The following is a 20,996-nucleotide window of genomic DNA, read 5'->3' on the forward strand; positions in this document are numbered from 1 at the left end:
ACGCTGGTGTTTCTTCAGATCACTTAACTAACTGAAATTCTTGTCACACTGTTTACAGTGGTATGGTTTTTCTCCAGTGTGGATGCGCTGGTGTTTCCTCAGTGTACCTGACTCAGTGAAACTTTTTCCACACTGTTTACAGTGGTATGGTTTTTCTCCAGTGTGGATGTGCTGGTGTTTCTTCAGATCACCTAGCAGACAGAAATTCTTGTTACACTGTTTACAGTGGTATGGTTTTTCTCCAGTGTGGATGCGCTGGTGTTTCCTCAGTGTACCTGACTCAGTGAAACTTTTTCCACACTGTTTACAGTGGTATGGCTTTTCTCCAGTGTGGATATGCTGGTGTTTCTTCAGATCACCTAAATGACTAAAATTCTTGTCACACTGTTTACAGATGTGGGTTTTCTTTCCTGTGTGGATATGCTGGTGAGTCTTCAGTTGACTTGACTGCGTGAAACTTTTTCCACACTGTTTACAGTGGTATGGTTTTTCTCCAGTGTGGATACGCTGGTGTCTATTCAGATGACCTAAATTACTGAAATTCTTGTCACACTGTTTACAGATGTGGGTTTTCTTTCCTGTGTAACTCGGCTGATTTGTCTTTACTTCTCCCACCAGAGCTACATTCTTGGTAACCTGTTGATGACCGTTAGATTTAGGCTCATCTGTGTCTCTTTGTTTCTGGCTGGTTACAGAGTAGTTTGATTGCAGACAGGCTGCTGAAGGGATCCGTTCTTTCCTCTGTGTTTGGCAGTAGAGGTCGTTGTGGCTCCTCTTCATTGGTTCATGGAGGAAGGTGGAGCCACGGGCATATGGACACTCAGAACAGGAGACCTGATTCTGGACATATTGGGACTCACTCCTTCCTTCCATTATCAAATGCTAAATGGTCTGTTATGAGAATGACAGTTCTAGGTTCCTCTGTTGGGGTTGGACAATAGTCACTCACTTGGGCTGTGTCTCCAGAAAATCCATCACAATAAAACTCTGAACATCACACTGAGATGAAGTGAAAGTAAAGACAATTCACACTTTATGTAGGCTGACCAGGATCTAAGGTCTGACATCACAGACACAACACAAACTGTTGCGGTGAAAGCCAGGAAATGCTGATTTGCGCAGGCCGTCCATTTTGGAGAGATCTGATCGGTGAACCAATATTTCTCCAGCGCCTGCTCCATGCACGCCCGCCCCTCTAGACCAGAAAGCACACCTGGCCAGGCTAATTGCCGTGAAACCTTAACACAGTATGTGTGTACACTCCCAGCAGGCTCAGGAAGAACCTCTGTTCCAATACAGCATATTTATTTTAAATCGGCCTCATGGTGACGTTTTATTAACACTAGGATGTCTGAAAAAAATTCACTACTACTATGACGGTCAGGATGACCGTGTTTTTCGTGCTATTTGATTGGCCATTCTCTCCCCCACTCGTCTAATGATCTTCACACCTCTCTGTGCACCCGTTGACGGCTTGCCATTGTCTTCTAAATGTTACATTCCAACTAATTCAAGGCAGCAGTTTCAACTCGACAGGACAACTCAAGTTATTTTTTATTTTTTATTTCAGTTTACCAAACTATAATTATAGTGACGGTGTGAGCGCTATATTGAATACCCTTGCGCAGCAAACACTGTCCGACTTTGTATTGAGCCAATAAAAAGCTACCACACGTTATTGTAACAGCCAGAGCCAGGCACATTGCTCAGAGTCAGACGAAATACGACATTAGTTATATGTTGTCATTTTTATATAGAGGGGGAAACATCGATGTAATTAATATATATTTGATTGATTGTGCAAAAAAAAAGGAAAGAGCCGTGCGTGCGTGCGTGCAAATCAGAAAAGTTTACAGACAAAGGAGTTGGGAGTTTGGGAGCGGCTAGCCTTCTATATAATGCTGCGCTCATATATTAGCCTATATATATTTTAAAAATACCCAGCATCATTTTTGGGAAGGCTAAGCCTGGCCTAGCCTTACATACCCGCCGCCTATGATCGATGTAATTTATATATATTTGATTGATTGTGCCAGCAGAGGTCCGTAGCAGCAGCACGGTTTATATATACACCATAGGATAGATCAAGTCATGTGACGCATCACCGCCACAAAATTAGTGCTACAGCGTTATCTAAAATGCACTTCCGCATACCTCACCGTCAGTTACTTGGATCCATGAACATATTCTCTCCCTCTCCACGAGAGAGGGAGAGAGAAAAAAGAGAGCCGTGATGCGTGGAAATCAGTTCCACTGGTCGCGTGCAAAAAAGTTTACAGACAAAGAAGGACGGACAGAACTGTTCTTCTGACTGACAAAACATTTAGAAGTTCGGGACGTCTATCGGGTTGGACTGAATTCAAACACTGTCATTTTTATTTGGAATCGCGCATCGGCAAGCATTCTCGCTCCAAGGAAAGGAAATGTCGGGTCAAACAGACCATGCTATAAACTTTATTATTCCAGGATAATTGATTCATTTTTATCATCACCACCTTACATAATTATGCTATAAAGATGGCGTGTATAGTCAACATGTATTTATATCTATTGAGCTATGCGTTTGGTGGAAATTCTTGTCACACTGTTTACAGTGGTATGGTTTTTCTCCAGTGTGGATGCTGGTGTTTCTTCAGATCACCTAGCAGACTGAAATTCTTGTTACACTGTTTACAGTGGTAAGGTTTTTCTCCAGTGTGGATACGCTGGTGATTCTTCAGTTGACTTGATTGTGTGAAACTTTTTCCACACTGTTTACAGTGGTATGGTTTTTCTCCAGTGTGGATACGCTGGTGTTTCTTCAGATAGCCTGAATGACTGAAATTCTTGTCACACTGTTTACAGATGTGGGTTTTCTTTCCTGTGTGGATATGCTGGTGAGTCTTCAGTTGACTTGACTGCGTGAAACTTTTTCCACACTGTTTACAGTGGTATGGTTTTTCTCCAGTGTGGATATGCTGGTGTTTCTTCAGTTGACCTGACTCAGTGAAACTCTTGCCACACTGTTTACAGAGATATGGCTTTTCTCCAGTGTGGATACGCTGGTGTGCCTGCAGATTACCTAACCTACTGAAACTATTGTCACACTGTTTACAGTGGTATGGTTTTTCTCCAGTGTGGATGCGCTGGTGAGTCTTCAGTTGATCTGACACAGTGAAACTCTTGCCACACTGTTTACAGGGATATGGTTTTTCTCCAGTGTGGATACGCTGGTGTTTCTTCAGATCACAAAACTGACTGAAATTCTTGTCACACTGTTTACAGTGGTATGGTTTTTCTCCAGTGTGGATGCGCTGGTGAGTCTTCAGTCGATCTGACACAGTGAAACTCTTGCCACACTGTTTACAGTGGTATGGTTTTTCTCCAGTGTGGATACGCTGGTGTCTATTCAGATCACCTAAATGACTGAAATTCTTGTCACACTGTTTACAGATGTGGGTTTTCTTTCCTGTGTAACTCGGCTGATTTGTCTTTACTTCTCCCACCAGAGCTACATTCTTAGTGACCTGTTGATAACTGTTAGATTTAGGCTCATCTGTCTCTCTTTGTTTCTGGCTGGTTACAGAGTAGTTTGATTGCAGACAGGCTGCTGCAGGGATCCGTTCTTTCCTCTGTGATTGGCAGTAGAGGTCGTTGTGGCTCCTCTTCATTGGTTCATGCAGGAAGGTGGAGCCACGGGCATATGGACACTCGGAACAGGAGACCTGATTCTGGACATATTGGGACTCACTCCTTCCTTCCATTATGAAATGCTAAATGGTCTATTATGAGAATGACAGTTCTAGGTTCCTCTGTTGGGGTTGGACAATAGTCACTCACTTGGGCTGTGTCTCCAGACAATCCATCACGATAAACCTCTGAACATCACACTGAGATGAAGTGAAAGTAAAGACAATTCACACTTTATGTAGGCTGACCAGGATCTAAGGTCTGACATCACAGACACAACACAAACTGTTGCGGTGCAAGGCAGGAAATGCTGATTTGCACAGGCCGTCCATTTTGGAGAGATCTGATCGGTGAACCAATATTTCTCCAGCGCCTGCTCCATGCACGCCCGCCACTCTAGACCAGAGAGCACACCTGGCCAGGCTAATCGCTGTGAAACCTTAACACAGTATGTGTGTACACTCCCAGCAGGCTCAGGAAGAACCTCTGTTCCAATACAGCATATTTACTTTAAATCGGCCTCATGGTGACGTTTATTAACAGGCCTCTTCATATTTTGTCTTATTGCTGCATTCCTTGGCCCCCTTATTGCTGCTTGCAGCCTTTTATTGCCATCTACGATTATAAACTATAGCTAGGCTAATGGGACATATTTATGCCAGCTACGCGTATAAGCGTAGACAACCGTTTACTCTATATATGAACGCGCCATCCGTCTGTTTACCTTTTAGCATTGCTCTTGCTCGTGTGGACCTCTTCCTTCACCACCAGCGATGCGATTTTTAAATCCAGCTCCGTTGAGCCTCCATTATAACCCGAAAGCGCCGTATCTCCAAAGGTTTGAGAGCTGTCCATGGTGCATCGCTGCACACCCGACGGTCGTAAATCATTTTTGAGTTTGTGTCGCATCGATAAAAAAATGTAGCTGGTTGTACTGCTACCTAAAGGCTGTGGGCTAATGCGAGTGGTGTTGCACTCCTGGGATGGGACAGGAGTGAAAATCCACTACTGTGTCAGTCTCTAGTGTGGATACGCTGGTGTGCCTGCAGATTATCTAACCTACTGAAACTATTGTCACACTGTTTACAGTGGTATGGTTTTTCTCCAGTAAGGATACGCTGGTGTTTCTTCAGATCACTTAACTAACTGAAATTCTTGTCACACTGTTTACAGTGGTATGGTTTTTCTCCAGTGTGGATGCGCTGGTGTTTCCTCAGTGTACCTGACTCAGTGAAACTTTTTCCACACTGTTTACAGTGGTATGGTTTTTCTCCAGTGTGGATGCGCTGGTGTTTCTTCAGATCACCTAGCAGACAGAAATTCTTGTTACACTGTTTACAGTGGTATGGTTTTTCTCCAGTGTGGATGCGCTGGTGTTTCCTCAGTGTACCTGACTCAGTGAAACTTTTTCCACACTGTTTACAGTGGTATGGCTTTTCTCCAGTGTGGATATGCTGGTGTTTCTTCAGATCACCTAAATGACTAAAATTCTTGTCACACTGTTTACAGATGTGGGTTTTCTTTCCTGTGTGGATATGCTGGAGAGTCTTCAGTTGACTTGACTGCGTGAAACTTTTTCCACACTGTTTACAGTGGTATGGTTTTTCTCCAGTGTGGATGCGCTGGTGTTTCTTCAGATCACCTAGCAGACAGAAATTCTTGTTACACTGTTTACAGTGGTATGGTTTTTCTCCAGTGTGGATGCGCTGGTGTTTCCTCAGTGTACCTGACTCAGTGAAACTTTTTCCACACTGTTTACAGTGGTATGGTTTTTCTCCAGTGTGGATATGCTGGTGTTTCTTCAGATCACCTAAATGACTAAAATTCTTGTCACACTGTTTACAGATGTGGGCTTTCTTTCCTGTGTGGATATGCTGGAGAGTCTTCAGTTGACTTGACTGCGTGACATTTTTTCCACACTGTTTACAGTGGTAAGGTTTTTCTCCAGTGTGGATGCGCTGATGTTTCCTCAGTGTACCTGACTCAGTGAAACTTTTTCCACACTGTTTACAGTGGTATGGTTTTTCTCCAGTGTGGATATGCTGGTGTTTCTTCAGATCACCTAGCAGACTGAAATTCTTGTTACACTGTTTACAGTGGTAAGGTTTTTCTCCAGTGTGGATACGCTGGTGACCAGGGCAGGAATTTCACGGCGGCCACGGCGGCCATGGCCGTCGTTGCCCCTCTCTTTGGCCGTGTGCCCCTCGAAAAAGTATATGCCCATACGGCCACAGTGGCCGTGGTGCCCCGACCGGCGCCCACAGAAGTTCATTTTACCGTTTATCGCAATTTTCCAGTCATTACGGTAACCAATGTTCCCCTCACGTCCCGCGCAGAACAAATTTGTGTTGTAGTTGTGTTGCCATTTGCAAAGTGGTTTGATTATTTTGCGGTACTTTGCCTTAATAACTACCCCCGCTGCCGCTGGTCGTCATGACGCGCGCATACACACACACACACACACACACACACACACACACACACACACACACCCGCACGCCTCCTCCTCCGCGCCACACATACACGCACTGACAGAGTAAACAGAGGGCATTTAGCCCACACGCTGCCTACTAGTGTAGCTAATCTAGCTATCCGGTCAAACTGCAACTATCACTCAAAACAAAACAATGTTTCCTACAGTTGCGACAGTGTGGCGGTCCTACGTCACATGTATTAACGTTGGTCGGACATGGTCCAGCTGATTTCCTTTTGTCTAATGCGAAACAGCGTGGCTGTCCATACAAGGAGGAGATCTACCGAATCTATCTAGCCCACCAAAACAAACATAAATGTACTTTTGCGTCGCATTATGGATAGCGACAGAAAGACACCATGGATATAATTAAACAATTGTTCCCCTGTGCACAGCACACACTGTCTCCAGGTAAGAACAAAAAACTGATTTGAAGCTGCACTTTCACTTTGTGTTGACTTACTGCAGAGTCCTCAGTCCTGCAGCGGTGCAGCCCCACAATGGAGAAATTATCTTATCTGTCACTAACCTCTCTACAATGCCATGTTATTCAATATATTAGTTTAGCACAAAATATAGGCTTTTCTAAACCAAGCCCTTATTCAAAAGTTATGTAGGCTGTCATTGTATTTTATGTGAATTAACTCAGTTTAACCCAATGATCCTCAGCCATTTAAATTTCAAGGACCCCCAAATTAAATTTATATTAATTAGCCTAGGGTGACAGCCTGACAGGGTCCTAGGCCATTTCATTATGATTTTCATCTCTGGACTGGGTCCCCAAAACATGTTTACAATATTTTACAACAGTAGCTACTTATATTTTGTTATTTAAAGCTGTGATTATTTATTTAAGAAGCACTGTTCTGAACCAATGTTCATCGGAAAATCATTTTTTAATTGATGGCCTTCATGCCCTGGCACTTGGCCTTGTGCCCTTAAAAAGTTGACCACACTAAAGGCCAAGTGGCCTTGCCCCTAAAAGGATGAAATTCCAGGCCTGCTGGTGACTCTTCAGTTGACCTGAATGACTGAAATTCTTGTCACACTGTTTACAGATGTGGGTTTTCTTTCCTGTGTAACTCGACTGATTTGTCTTTACTTCTCCCGCCAGAGCTACATTCTTGGTGACCTGTTGATGACTGTTAGATTTAGGTTCATCTGTGTCTCTTTGTTTCTGGCTGGTTACAGAGTAGTTTGATTGCAGACAGGCTGCTGAAGGGATCCGTTCTTTCCTCTGTGTTTGGCAGTAGAGGTCGTTGTGGCTCCTCTTCATTGGTTCATGCAGGAAGGTGGAGCCACGGGCATATGGACACTCGGAACAGGAGACCTGATTCTGGACATATTGGGACTCACTCCTTCCTTCCATTATCAAATGCTAAATGGTCTGTTATGAGAATGACAGTTCTAGGTTCCTCTGTTGGGGTTGGACAATAGTCACTCACCTGGGCTGTGTCTCCAGAAAATCCATCAGGATAAACCTCTGAACATCACAATGAGATGAAGTGAAAGTAAAGACAATTCACACTTTATGTAGGCTGACCAGGATCTAAGGTCTGACATCACAGACACAACACAAACTGTTGCGGTGCAAGGCAGGAAATGCTGATTTGCGCAGGCCGTCCATTTTGGAGAGATCTGATCGGTGAACCAATATTTCTCCAGTGCTTTCTCCATGCACGCCCGCCCCTCTAGACCAGAAAGCACGCGGTGCCAGGCTAATCGCCGTGAAACCTTAACACAGTATGTGTGTACACTCCCAGCAGGCTCAGGAAGAACCTCTGTTCCAATACAGCATATTTATTTTAAATCGGCCTCATGGTGACGTTTATTAACAGCCCTCTTTATATTTTGGTCTACGCACTCATGCAATCCTGGATTTATTCATGACAAAACTTCACTCTTTTACAGACATGGAAGACAGACAGACAGACAGACAGACAGACAGACAGACAGACAGAAACACTCAGTGCAAGTCATTGGGAGCGGTTAGGCACCGCACAAGGAACTATATACAATACGCACAATATGTCTTAGAAACATAGAACACTGAAGTTGAGAGAAAGAAGACCATAAATAGCTGACCCTAACCTAACCTCAGTAAAACTATATACCTAAACCTAACCCTCAAATTGGAGCTGGCCTTTTTTGACATCACATCACTTCTTATTTGAGCATGCCTGACACAGAACTCCATATTTAGGAATAAATGGACACAGAGAGACAGATACAGAAATATCCATATATGGGCATAAAAGGGACACAGACAGATGGGTGGAACTGGTACTCTGACACGGGTGCAACTGGTCGGGTGTAGCCATCGTTACTGACTCGGTGCTCTAGAGCCGGGCACCGGTCTAGTTTCATTAATGGGAGACCCTAAAGATAAGAAAAAACATGGTTGTGTTTAGTTCTATCTCTATCTAGTGGTATATCTCAAAAACTATAAGGCCTTTTTTGAGGACTTGCTGCAGGACTCACAATTGTACTTAAAGCTGTAACTTTCTAATACACAGTGCTGCCTTGATCCCGCCTCTAGCTGCTGCTGATTGGCCAGGCCGTTTTGTGGCCGGAGCATCAAGTCTGCCTGAGAGTTCCCAGATGGGAGCAGGAGGGGGGAACCCAGTGTACTCTCTGCTGCCCCATCTGGCGGAGTCAAGTTAGTAACTTTCCTCTCCTACGCCGGATTTAAACCCGTTGTCCTGCGCTGCGCAAGTGCTGAGATTTGTATCATCGAGCTAATAGAGCATGCCTGCTTGCTCAGGGGATAAATTTAATCTTGACCACCAGGTCAAAATTGGTACCTTTGACAGGATTTAAATGTCTCAATAGAAGAGCAAGAAGACAAAATACAACCACCCCGATTTGTATGAGTTATTCAGTATTGTATTAACATACTCTACCATACAGACTGGACCGAATGAAAACGTATTCATTGAAATAAGTTACATAGTAGACCTACCGCTTTAAAGGTTTCATGACATTCATTTTCATTTATTTTTATTTTCCGTTTTTCTTTTAGGTTTCATGACCTCAATTACACCCAAAAACCCTGAACTTTGAACATTCAGTGGATTTCCTGTGGTTGGGATTTGTTCTGTGTCTGTGAAGCCTTTTGAGCTGCAATGAAAACTGGCAAAACAGTGACATCTGCTGGCAGATCCCATTGCCATATATGGGATTTGATGGCTGTGACATCACAGTCAGCAGGAAAATCAGAGCACTTGTTTGAGCCAGAAAACCCCAGACCACAGAAAATCTACTGAATGTAAAAAGTTCAGGTTTTTTGGGTGCAATTGAGGTCAGAAAACCTAAAAAAAAAAATAAGAACATTTACAAAAACGTTTTTTTTAATGTCACAATCCCTTTAAGTAATAGTACTATGTGCGTACACACACACACACACACACACACACACACACACACACACACACACACACACACACACACACACACACACACACACACACACACACACACACACACACACACACACACACACACACACACACACACACAAACACACACACACACACACACACACACACACACACGCGCAAAACTCTGGATGTTGCATGGATAATATCATGTGTTATCTTTGAACCACTTTATCTCTCCTCTCCTCTACTCTCCTCTCCTCTCTTCTCCTCCTCTGCACCTCTCTTGACTCCACAAAATTAATCGAATTTAAAAAAAAATAATGGCGACTGAATATTATATCTGCTCGGCTGCAGGGTAATTAATCACCATTACTGTACCTTGGCTGCCTGCTGTGGGGATCATAATGAACCAAACGTTGCCTTGTGCAGTGCTCTGGGGTTGTGGAGATATTAATGACCCTCATGGGGTCATCTATGTCCAATGAGTTAATTTGACCGTGAGTCAGTGAGGTTTTCAGGAGACTCAAGGGAGCAAAAAGTATGCATAGATAATAATGCCACAGAGAGACACATTGAGCACATCATTTGCATCCTTGCGCGCTCTGAGCGCACGTACTGGCTCTGGAGTGGAGTTGCCGATGTGAACAGGAAATGCAGTGTGCACCACAAAAGTGCCGATATGGAATTTTGTTATTTTTTGTTATTCATATTGCACTAAATCCTCCCGAAACAAGCTATTTTGGATCAACAGCAACAGACACAATGTTTTAATGTGTTGATTTAAAATTATTCAACTTATAATTCGCATAAAAACATTTTCACCCCAGATCCCTGGAAAGTAGCTCATAACGTTTCTATGGTGGATTTTTATGAAACAAAAACTTTGCAGATAGAAAGAGGATAATTCAAGCTTTTCGTACAGCTGCAATGTTGGTGAGTTTAACATTGTTCAATGCAATCAGACAGGACTTTTCTGTTTGGATGAATGGGCTGTCAAGGCCAGAAAGTAGTTTTTTTGCCGTTCCCACATAACTTCCAGGTACGATGATGTCATGTGCATACGCTCTATACTAGAGGGAGCGCCAAACCACCTGGTACCACCTGGTACCACCTGGTACCACCCGCCACGGACACGTATTGAACAAACATTCTCGTTCTTCAACTCTGCCACCAGAAGGTGGAATGAACTGACACCATCCATTAGTATGGGGGGGAAACTGGCCTGAAAAATCATCTGAACAATGGTGGCCTTGGGGACTGCATGCCCATAAGTCACACACCCCATGGTGGCCTTGGGGACTGCATGCCCATAAGTCACACACCCCATGGTGGCCTTGGGGACTGCATGCCCATAAGTCACACACCCCATGGTGGCCTTGGGGACTGCATGCCCATAAGTCACACACCCCATTAGTCAGACCTGCGTGGCCGGTAAGACTCACCCGGCCGTGCTGCGGGTTAAGACTCACCCGTGGCTTCCTGTGAGGTTAGGGTTAATGGTCCGACTAACAGGAAGTCGAAGCGAAGACATGTTACCGCACGCACGCACGCACGCACGCACGCACGCACGCACGCACGCACGCACGCACGCACGCACGCATGCACGTGTAACACCCGGGATTCGAACTCCCGTGTGAAAGTCCAACATCTTAACCACTAGACCAAAGGGATATCCCTATATGGACTGGGAGAGATATTATACTTTTGAGGCCATCAGGCAGAGGCTCTGAGCCACTCTGCTACACACGCAGGCGAGCACGCACGCACGCACGCACGCACGCACGCACGCACGCACGCACGCACGCACGCACGCACGCACGCACGCACGCACGCACACTTGTCCTGTTTCCCGTACTTTCACTGTGACCATTACCACTTTAAACTACAAGTCCTGCATAATGGTAATAAAGTGGTTCTGAGTTCAGTCTGTGTACTCTACTCTACACATGCACTATAAAAGCCTCAGCTTCACTCTGAGAGCGTTCAGCGTACAGCTGGAACCACACAGACCCAAATGGGCCTCGTCGTCAATTCTGTGAGTTACATTTGATGTCACTTCAGCAAAAGCACTACATGAAACCATGTGGCGTAAAGTAACTAAGTACATTTACTTAAGTACTGTACTTACGGTAAGTACATTACCACCACTACATGAAACACTACATACGTATACAAATGGAACCAAACAGACACAAATGGGTCCGTTTGGTTCCATTGGTATGCTCTCTGAGTTACGGACCTGGTAGAAAAAAGTACTCAAAGTTTTTACTTAAGTAAAGGTATCAATACTGCAATAGAAATGCTCTGTTAGGGGCAACTCACACGGTCGCAACAGATTGATGTATGCTTGTTGTATGAGATGTATGCTTGTTGTAAGCTCTCAATGCATTTCCAATGGGAGTCACATGGTTTGACACAACATTTGTGTTGTATGAGGGGGAGGGGGGCAGTCGAAACACAGCCGAAAGCCATACAACAGCTTGTAGTCCAAAATGTTGTATCAAACCATGTGACTTCCATTGGAAATGCATTGGGGCGGCCATGACACTTACAACATTCATACAACAAGCATGCATCAATGTTTTAAAGGTGTGAGTGAGGCCTTACAAGTAAAAGTCCGGAATCGAACATTTACTTGAGTAAAAGTACAAGAGTATTGGCTTTAAAATGTACTTCAAAATGTACAAAATATGCCTAAAATGTACAAAATGTACCACAAGTAAAAGTACTAATAGTGCAGAATGTCACATTTAAAAAAGCAGATCTACAAGCTCGATCACGATGCGTCACATTGCGATGCATTGTGAGCTTGTGAGAGTACAGTAGCCTACTTGAGTAAATGTACTTAGTTACTTTCCACCACTGCAAATGGGTCCGTTTGCTTCCATTTGTACGCTCTCATGGTCACGGACCCGTACGGGTCCATTTGGTTGCATCATGTGCACTCTCTCTTCGGAGGTTACACTGACACTGGCGTTTCACGGTCTAGTGGGCAAAACGCAGGTGGTGATGTTAGCAGATCTAAAAACAGACGAACATCAGTGCTATTAAAGTTTAATACAATGAAAGTAAAAAAAAAGAAAAAAAGAAGGGAAAACAGCTATACTTGCTTTTGAGGTCCAAAAATGACGAAGTAAAACTGAGAAGCATTCTGAGGAGCATTCTGAGGAGCATTCTGAGGAGCATTCCAGTGGGATCAGTTAAAAGGGGAAAGTGTCCCCACAAGAATATGGAGTTCAACTTTAAGATGACAATTGTTTTTGGATATATTTTCAAACAAAAAGCATGACTAACACGTTTGCTGGTTGCTGTCCTCTTGAGCATACCAACGTCACGTGTGTGCGTGTGCATGTGTGCGTGTGTGTGTGCGTGTGTGCGTGTGTGCGTGTGTGTGCGTGCGTGCGTTTGTTACCTGGACCTCTCTTGCGTGGTAAGCGATGATCAGTCCCAGCAGTATGACAGTAGACAGGCTGATCAAACACTTCAGTGCCAGAGAGTACATGGAACTCTGTGGAGAGAAAAAACAAGATTTTTCATGAATTTCATTTTTTAAAAAGGACCACGTCTCTGTACGTGTGTACGTACGTACGTACATCTGTCCCCTTCCCAGTGTCCATATATAGAGCTGGCCTGTTCCGAGTCTGACATCATTCTGACTTCTGCATAGACTCCATATTTGGGCATGCCTGACAAAGAAGTCGATATAGGCATAAAAGGGACACAGACATAATATCTGGGTGGGGCATACATTTCCAACTTGCATCGTTCCAAGTAGGCCAGTGCCCCACCACTGTAGAGGCTCCAACGGGCACCGCTCTAGTCTCTATAAATGCACCAAGTCTCTGTACGTACACGTACGTACGTACGTACGTATGTACGTACGTCTGTAATCCACGTAACTCGAGAACCGTTCGCCCCACCGACCTCATATTCAACACATGCGTTCCACACCCTCACAGGGAGTGCAGTGCCCGGTGTCGAGTCCGTCGGATACACCGTCGTCCAGAACCAGCACAAAAGCCTCTGCCCAGGCTCTGGACCTGTGGTCACCCCTATATCTCCATATATGAAGCTGGCCTGTTCTGACATCACATGATGTTCTGACATCTGCGTAGACTCCATATTTGGGCATGCCTGACAAAGAACTCCATATATGGGCATAAGAGGGACACAGGCATAATACTTGGGTGGGGCATGGGGTGGCTCAGCTAGGGGTAGAGGGGCTGGATGGGAACCGCAAGGTTTCCAGTTTGAACCCAGGCTCCCCCATAGTTAGTGTCGAAGTGTCCTTGAGCAAGACACTGAACCCCTAATTGCTCTTGATGTGCTGGTTGGTGCCTTGCATGGTTTCCTCCGGCATCGGTGTACAGTATGAATGTGTGAGTGAATGGGTGAATGTAATGCACAATCTATGTAAAGCGCCTTGGATAAATATATAAATGCACCATTTACCATTTCCAACTTGCTTGTTGGAAAAGAAAAACCTGTGAGCTTGTACATCTGATCTTTTTGAATAGCCAATGACACAGCATAATATGCTTTCCCGTAAGGGCATTTATTCTTAAACGCCTCTACGTAACAACAAGAACCACCTCAACAACAACAATAAATAAATAATACTACAGTAACAAGCTTTATTTTATGAGCACCTTTCAAGAACATTGTTCTTGAAAGGTGTATAGAATCCACAACACAAAGACAGAAGTCCAAAATAACAGAAAACAAGAAATGCATTTAAAACTGAGGGATTTAAAACACATCTCCTCAAGTAGGAGGAGGACATTGATTCCAAAGTGCCGGAGCTACCTTCTGTTTTTTAAGCAACACTTTGGAATGAGCAGCATGTTGCTTTGGTTGCGGGATGACTCACAAGGGGAGAAATTACATTGGATATGGAGGAGAGGGCTTTGTAGGTAATAGGCTCTGTGCACAGAAGCCATATTGGCAAGATATTGGGCACCCTCCATGGCTACCTTTACAGGTTTTACCAATGATACTGATTCTCAAACTTTTATTTCAAGCACCCCCATAACTCGTGAAAGTGCAGTGGTGTGCACAGATAGACACTAGGGGGTGCTAGAGCACCCCCTGCCCTTTTGGCAATGTGCCCTTTTGAGAGAAAAAAAAATTCTTTCTTTTTTTTGATTTTTCAAAAATAGCAGACCTACAAGCTCGTAGCGCGCCACTCGGTGGCGCGCTATGAGCTTGTAGATCTGCTATTTTTCAATAGCTAAAGCATAACATAATGCTAACACCAAAAGGGGTTCCCGCCCAAAATAGATTAAGGCAACCGGCCGGTTCCACGCGCTGCACAAGGTGCCCTTTTTTAACTTGAGCACCTGCCCCTCTAAATGTCTGTGCACGCCACTGCGTGAAAGTGTGCAAATGGAACCAAATGGACCCTTATGGGTCAATGTGGTTATTTGCACAAATTGCACACTCTCACAGTTACACACCCAGTCGACCCAGAAGGGCCTATTTATGCAGGCTTTCCCAAACTTTGGGTGCGTGAACGATCTCTAGGGGTTGCGCGACATGAAAAGGATAATGGCGGACAGTTTATGGTGTTATTGTTAAGGAACCATGAGGGTGCCAGGACCACCCAGTTTGAGACCCACTGGTGTAGCAGACGTGTTTCCAGTGAGCCAACATGCACAATGTCAGCACCCTGACCAGAATGGAACGGAGCCCTCATCAGAATAATTGATAACACCTGCGAAGGAACTAATTAGGAAGGATTCAATGATGCAAATTGAATTCTAAGAGAAGAGGCTAGAACAGGTGTCATAGGTGGTCAAATGTTCTGGAGCCAGTTTAAAAAAAATCACACCCACGTGAAGTGAGGGGCGCTAATATATTAAAGTCTAACTCATGTTGCTATGATTAGGTGATGTAATGGTGATGTAAAACAAACACGGACAAAACAAACATTAAACTCTCTTTATTGTCAATGGCATTTGATTTGTTTGTGTTAGGGACTGTTATGTTATAATCATGAGTTGTCCATGTCTGTGTACTCCAACTTGAGATACAGTGTACTTGATATGTATTGTGTACTGCCTGTACTGTAGCATACTTTATAGATAGGCTACGAGAGACATCTCAGCGGCAGCAAGGTCAGCCTTGCTGCAGTAGGCACGTTATTCTGTCTCATATCTTATTGTCAACGTCATTATGATCCAGCACTATATATGTTCCTGTTTGTGTAATAAACTTTGTGAACCTTAGCGTGATACTGTCTCGTGTCGCGTTATTGTTCTCCCAGGCCCGCCGCCGCAGTCGCCATACCAAAGGAATACTTCAACAGGATTGTCACACACCAGCCAGCCTGCACACACTACCTGTCTGTCTGAACCACACCACCCAGCCAGCCTGCACACACTACCTGTCTGTCTGAACCACACCACCCAGCCAGCCTGCACACACTACCTGTCTGTCTGAACCACACCACCCAGCCAGCCTGCACACACTACCTGTCTGTCTGAACCACACCACCCAGCCAGCCTGCACACACTACCTGTCTGTCTGAACCAGACGAGGGTCCAGTACTCTGTCGCGGGGCAGGCTGAACACCGTTGTAACACTTCCAACTTGTGATGTCAGCAGTGGTGGAAAGTAACTTATGATATTTACCCAAGGACTCAGCTACAGTTATTTTACTTTACTTGAGTATTTCCAATTTTCAATACTTTTGCTTCTACTCCACTACATCTCAGAGTGTTTAATTCGCCGTGTTTTAATAATTAAAAAGAAAGAGCGGATTTGTCGCGGACCTGGTGACGAGGCCGTCGCGTTATGATGACGAAAGCGGAAATCAAGCCATGCTCTGGGCTGCTAGGGCTTCTGGGAAAATGAGTTCAATGCAAGTGAACGAGGGGTTTGTTTGGACTACAACAGGCTGTCCATGCTGTTTTGGTTTTGCATCGTAATGGCGTCATGTTGTTCTCCTCAACAACAACCCATGGGACTATTTTCTCGCAGATTTCCGTGAATCAAAGCTGCAAATACTTCGGCGTATGCTCCAAGGGTAATAGATCGATCCCGGCAGCCTAGGTGGTTTGATTTGGTCTAATTTAAAGCAGTAGAAGTTTTAATGATGGTAAAGCACGACCCTCGAGTGTAATATTGCTATTATACAACAGTTAAGGTCCCTGCACACTGGACGCGGTTTTAGGATTTTTAGTGGCGGTTTTCCCAAAAAATATTTTGTACTTTTCCACAACTGGATGTCAATGCACAACTTTTGCGTGCGTGCGTGCGTGCGTGCGTGCATGCGTGCGTGCGTGCGTGTCAATAGGTGAATGTAATGCATATTGCAAAGCACTTTGGATAAAGGCGCTATATAGTCTACTCCCCCCCCCCCCCCCCCCCCCACCACAGCCACCACCCTCCCCTCCGCAAATACAACATTGACTGTCTTGTATTGTCTTCGTAACCCAGAGAAGTGGTCTGTCTTGTGAGTATACTTCTCCTCTCTCTCTCTCACTCTCACTCTCTCTCTCTCGCTCTCTCTCTCTCTCTCTCTCTCTCTCTCTCTCTCTCTCTCTTCTCTGTCTCTCTGTCTCTCTCTCTCCGTCTCTCTCTCTCTGGCTCCTTGGCCAGAAAAGCGTTGAAGACCGATGCACTAATAAAAAGAGGCGGATCGAAGAGGTCACGTCCTCCCCGACCTTCGAGATTCCAGATATCATTAAGGCAAATGGACTGCATTTATATAGCACATTTTATACTCTTTCTAACCACTCAGGGGCACTTCGCACGCACGCACGCACACACACACACACACACACACACACACACACACACACACACACACACACACACACACACACACACACACACACACACACACACACACACACACACACACACACACACACACACACACACACTATGGACGTATTCTTGCACCGGGCACAATTGCACATACCAACTTATCAACAATCATGTACAGACAGACAGACAGACAGAGGAGTGGCTGCACCACTCAAAAATATCACACATACTGTATGCTCCGATGAATGTCTGAATAAATCAAAACATTGACAACATCGATGCGCCGTGTCCTGTTGGTGCTTATGGGCGACACTTGACTTGACCCTTATGGGTCTGTAACTCTGAGAGTGTACAACTGGAACCAAATGGACCCTTATGGGTCTGTAACTCTGAGAGTGTACAACTGGAACCAAATGGACCCGTTCCATTTGTACACTCAGAGTTACATTAACATTGATTTTACATTATAAATCGGGGGTCCCAGAGATAGAAATGCCATTAAATGGGGGTCCATGTCAAACTGGGGTCCTTGAAATTAAACAGGTTGAGAATCACTGCTAGAGCCTAGCTAAAAGTGATTCATTAATAAATTATATCATCATTGCCAGGTGGAAATGTCCGAACTAGACAGAAATGTCCCGATACTGTATCGGTATCGGAAAAGTATCGGTATCGGCCCTTATTTGTCATATCGGGTCATATCGGTATCGGTGAATATGCCAGTCTAACCACCGATCCGACACAGGGGTAAAGAGTTAACACTATGGCAGGTAAATTAAATGTTGGGGCATGTGGAGTTTGCTTTGGAGTTGCCCAAACTGCAAGTGCACATTTGAGGTAGATCACAGCCCTGGTATCGGTATAGGCCTATCTCACAGAATTTCCCCGCCCCCTTAATACGCCCCCTTTCGGGGTTAGTGGTGATAGCGTGACGTCACTCCATAGACACTACATGTTAACAGAGGTAATTTAAGAAGTCTACAACTTTTGTTTTCTCAAGGTAAGGTTTGTTCTGTCTGTTCGAACTGATTTACCATCTTATTTGCTTCATAATAATATTGGTCTGTCACATTTTTACATTAGGAAATGTACTTAGATTGTCCAGAGAAAAAAAACGTGTAAATGCTAATGTTAAATGACACCACTATCTACCGGAAGGGGGCGTGGAAAGGGGGCTGTGAGATAGGCCTATTCTGTATCGGTATCAGCTAACACAGAACATCCCTATTCCGAAACTGATACTGTTCAGGGTTCAAATTCAAAAGCATCAAAAGTAGCAGAGATCTACAAGCTCAAAACATGAATGCTTCGCACAGCATTTTGAGTTTGTAGATCTGCTACAGTGGATGCTTTTGTGTGACACTGTAGTCATGATCAAGCAGGGCGTTCATTAATGGAAAAACCCAAAAAGTTGAAGATAATAGTTTTCTGTCCGAGATCGACGATATATTATAGGCTGCTGTTACCGTCTGTGTGTCTGTGTCTTGCAGATACGCTGAAATGAACATTCATATTGTTGAAGTCCCTCCAGAAAATACTCTGGAGAAAACCAATCTCCCTAAGTTGTGATAAGAAAGATTTGCCCTTGCAAAAAAGGCCTTCCTCAGACTGTGAATTGTCTGTCAGTCTCTCCTACACTGTCTCCCTCTCAGCTGTCCTACTGTCTGTCTCTCCTACACTGTCTGTCTCTCAGCTGTCCTATACTGTCTGTCTCTCCTACACTGTCTCCCTCTCAGCTGTCCTACTGTCTGTCTCTCCTACACTGTCTCCCTCTCAGCTGTCCTACTGTCTGTCTCTCCTACACTGTCTCCCTCTCAGCTGTCCTACTGTCTGTCTCTCCTACACTGTCTCCCTCTCAGCTGTCCTACTGTCTGTCTCTCCCTCTCAGCTGTCCTACTGTCTGTCTCTCCTACACTGTCTCCCTCTCAGCTGTCCTACTGTCTGTCTCTCCCTCTCAGCTGTCCTACTGTCTGTCTCTCCTACACTGTCTCCCTCTCAGCTGTCCTACTGTCTTTCTCTCCTACACTGTCTCCCTCTCAGCTGTCCTACTGTCTTTCTCTCCTACACTGTCTCCCTCTCAGCTGTCCTACTGTCTGTCTCTCCTACACTGTCTCCCTCTCAGCTGTCCTACTGTCTGTCTCTCCTACAGTCTCCCTCTCAGCTGTCCTACTGTCTGTCTCTCCTACACTGGCCGCGGTTACATGCAGGCTGATCATTCCGAATAAATACTTCCGAATAAAATGCATCCGAAGTAATGTTTTTTGCTGCGTGTTTACATGGGAAATGGTCATTCTGAATGAGCGTTTACAAGGAGATGTGATATAAGACATGATACATGTTAATTCACGTGAAGAGAGAGAGAGAGAGAGAGAGAGAGAGAGAGAGAGAGAGAGAGACTGTTGAACACACACACACACACACACACACGCCTAGCCCCATATGTGCCCTCTCCCTACAACACACGCCAAGCGTTGTAAGCGCTGATCTACAGGCTGACAACGTGTCCCATCTGTACATCGCATAAAGCATATAATGCATTGCTTATCTGCACGATACACCATCGCCGCATCATTATGGCATAAAGTAGGCTACCAATTGGGTGTTTAATACTAGATTGATTGCAGGCAGCTGGTCATCAATACAATTAAACTGCAAAGCCGTTATGTTTCATGACGTTTTGGTTGCAACTTGGAATAGGCAAGTTATAAAAGTTTAAAGGGATAGGATGGACATAGGATAGCGATAATAGCGTATTCTTGGGAATGTGTGTGTGCGTGTGTGCGTGTGTGTGTGTGTGTGTGTGTGTGAGAGAGAGAGATTACTGAACAGCGGACTGACGGGATTTCGTCCTCTCTCTCCTCCGTCTTTCTGTGAGTCCCCCGATGCACTTAGCCTACAGTAGCATGAAGCATCCAGATACATATAGGCTGGCTATATAACCTATAGGCCTTTCAAACATGTTTGAAAATTATCAGAGTGATACCCAACTCGGGACGGTTGGATCTTTGAACACTCACAGATCAGGGGGATCATCACCACTGCTGCTGCTGCTCCACGTTTTTTTTTTGTGGATTTCGGATCTGCAAAATGCACGAAATAACGCGCTCTATGTGCAAACTCCTCGGCGCGCCTTGGATATGAGCGCCTTGGAGTTGGAGCGCCTTGGAAATGAGCATGCTCAGAAAGACCAGAATGAATTTACATCCGAAGCAGTGTATACATGAGTCCAATTTTCTTTCAATCGCATTGAACATCGGAATAATCCGGCCAGTGACATCGGAATGGTTTTTAAATCGCATCGAGCATTTTCATTCGGATTTAAGTTTTTGTAGGTGTTTACATGACAACGTTTAATAGGATTTAACTTCTATTCGGAATTAAGAGGGGTTGAAAGACCTCATGTAAACGTACCCACTGTCTCCCTCTCAGCTGTCCTATTGTCTGTCTCTCCTACACTGTCTCCCTCTCAGCTCACATTTTCACAAAAAATAGCAGATCTACAAGCTCGTAGCGCGGCTAGCTAAAATATAACATTATAATGTAAAAATCACACCCGTGTGAACTGAGTGGTGTAAGGTTTTATATAGCATGATCAGCTGTGGTCTGACGTAATGTCTGACGTAATGAAATCACACCCGGGTGAACTGAGTGACCACTTTCCTAGATCTAGGAAACATCCTAGATCCGGGTGTGATTTCACA

General features: G+C 44.6%; 2 protein-coding genes across 2 annotated transcripts in view; one reads left to right on the forward strand and one right to left on the reverse strand.

The window, feature by feature from the left end:
* The window catches only part of LOC306925145 (scavenger receptor cysteine-rich domain-containing group B protein-like), a gene marked incomplete at its 3' end in the record, with an annotated part of 797,673 nt that overhangs the window by 449,947 nt on the left and 326,730 nt on the right, over nt 1-20,996 (forward strand). The gene's annotated exons all lie outside the window — the stretch shown is intronic.
* Nucleotides 1-20,996, reverse strand: part of LOC306925142 (small conductance calcium-activated potassium channel protein 3-like) — a gene marked incomplete at its 5' end in the record, with an annotated part of 218,701 nt that overhangs the window by 102,083 nt on the left and 95,622 nt on the right. The window contains one exon of the mRNA XM_079503824.1: nt 12,935-13,030. Within this exon, the coding sequence (XP_079359950.1) occupies nt 12,935-13,030 (96 nt within the window). The remainder of the gene's footprint in view (nt 1-12,934; nt 13,031-20,996) is intronic.

The sequence above is a fragment of the Electrona antarctica genome, assembly GCF_951216825.1.
Source record: "Electrona antarctica genome assembly, chromosome: 6".
Taxonomy (NCBI): domain Eukaryota; kingdom Metazoa; phylum Chordata; class Actinopteri; order Myctophiformes; family Myctophidae; genus Electrona; species Electrona antarctica.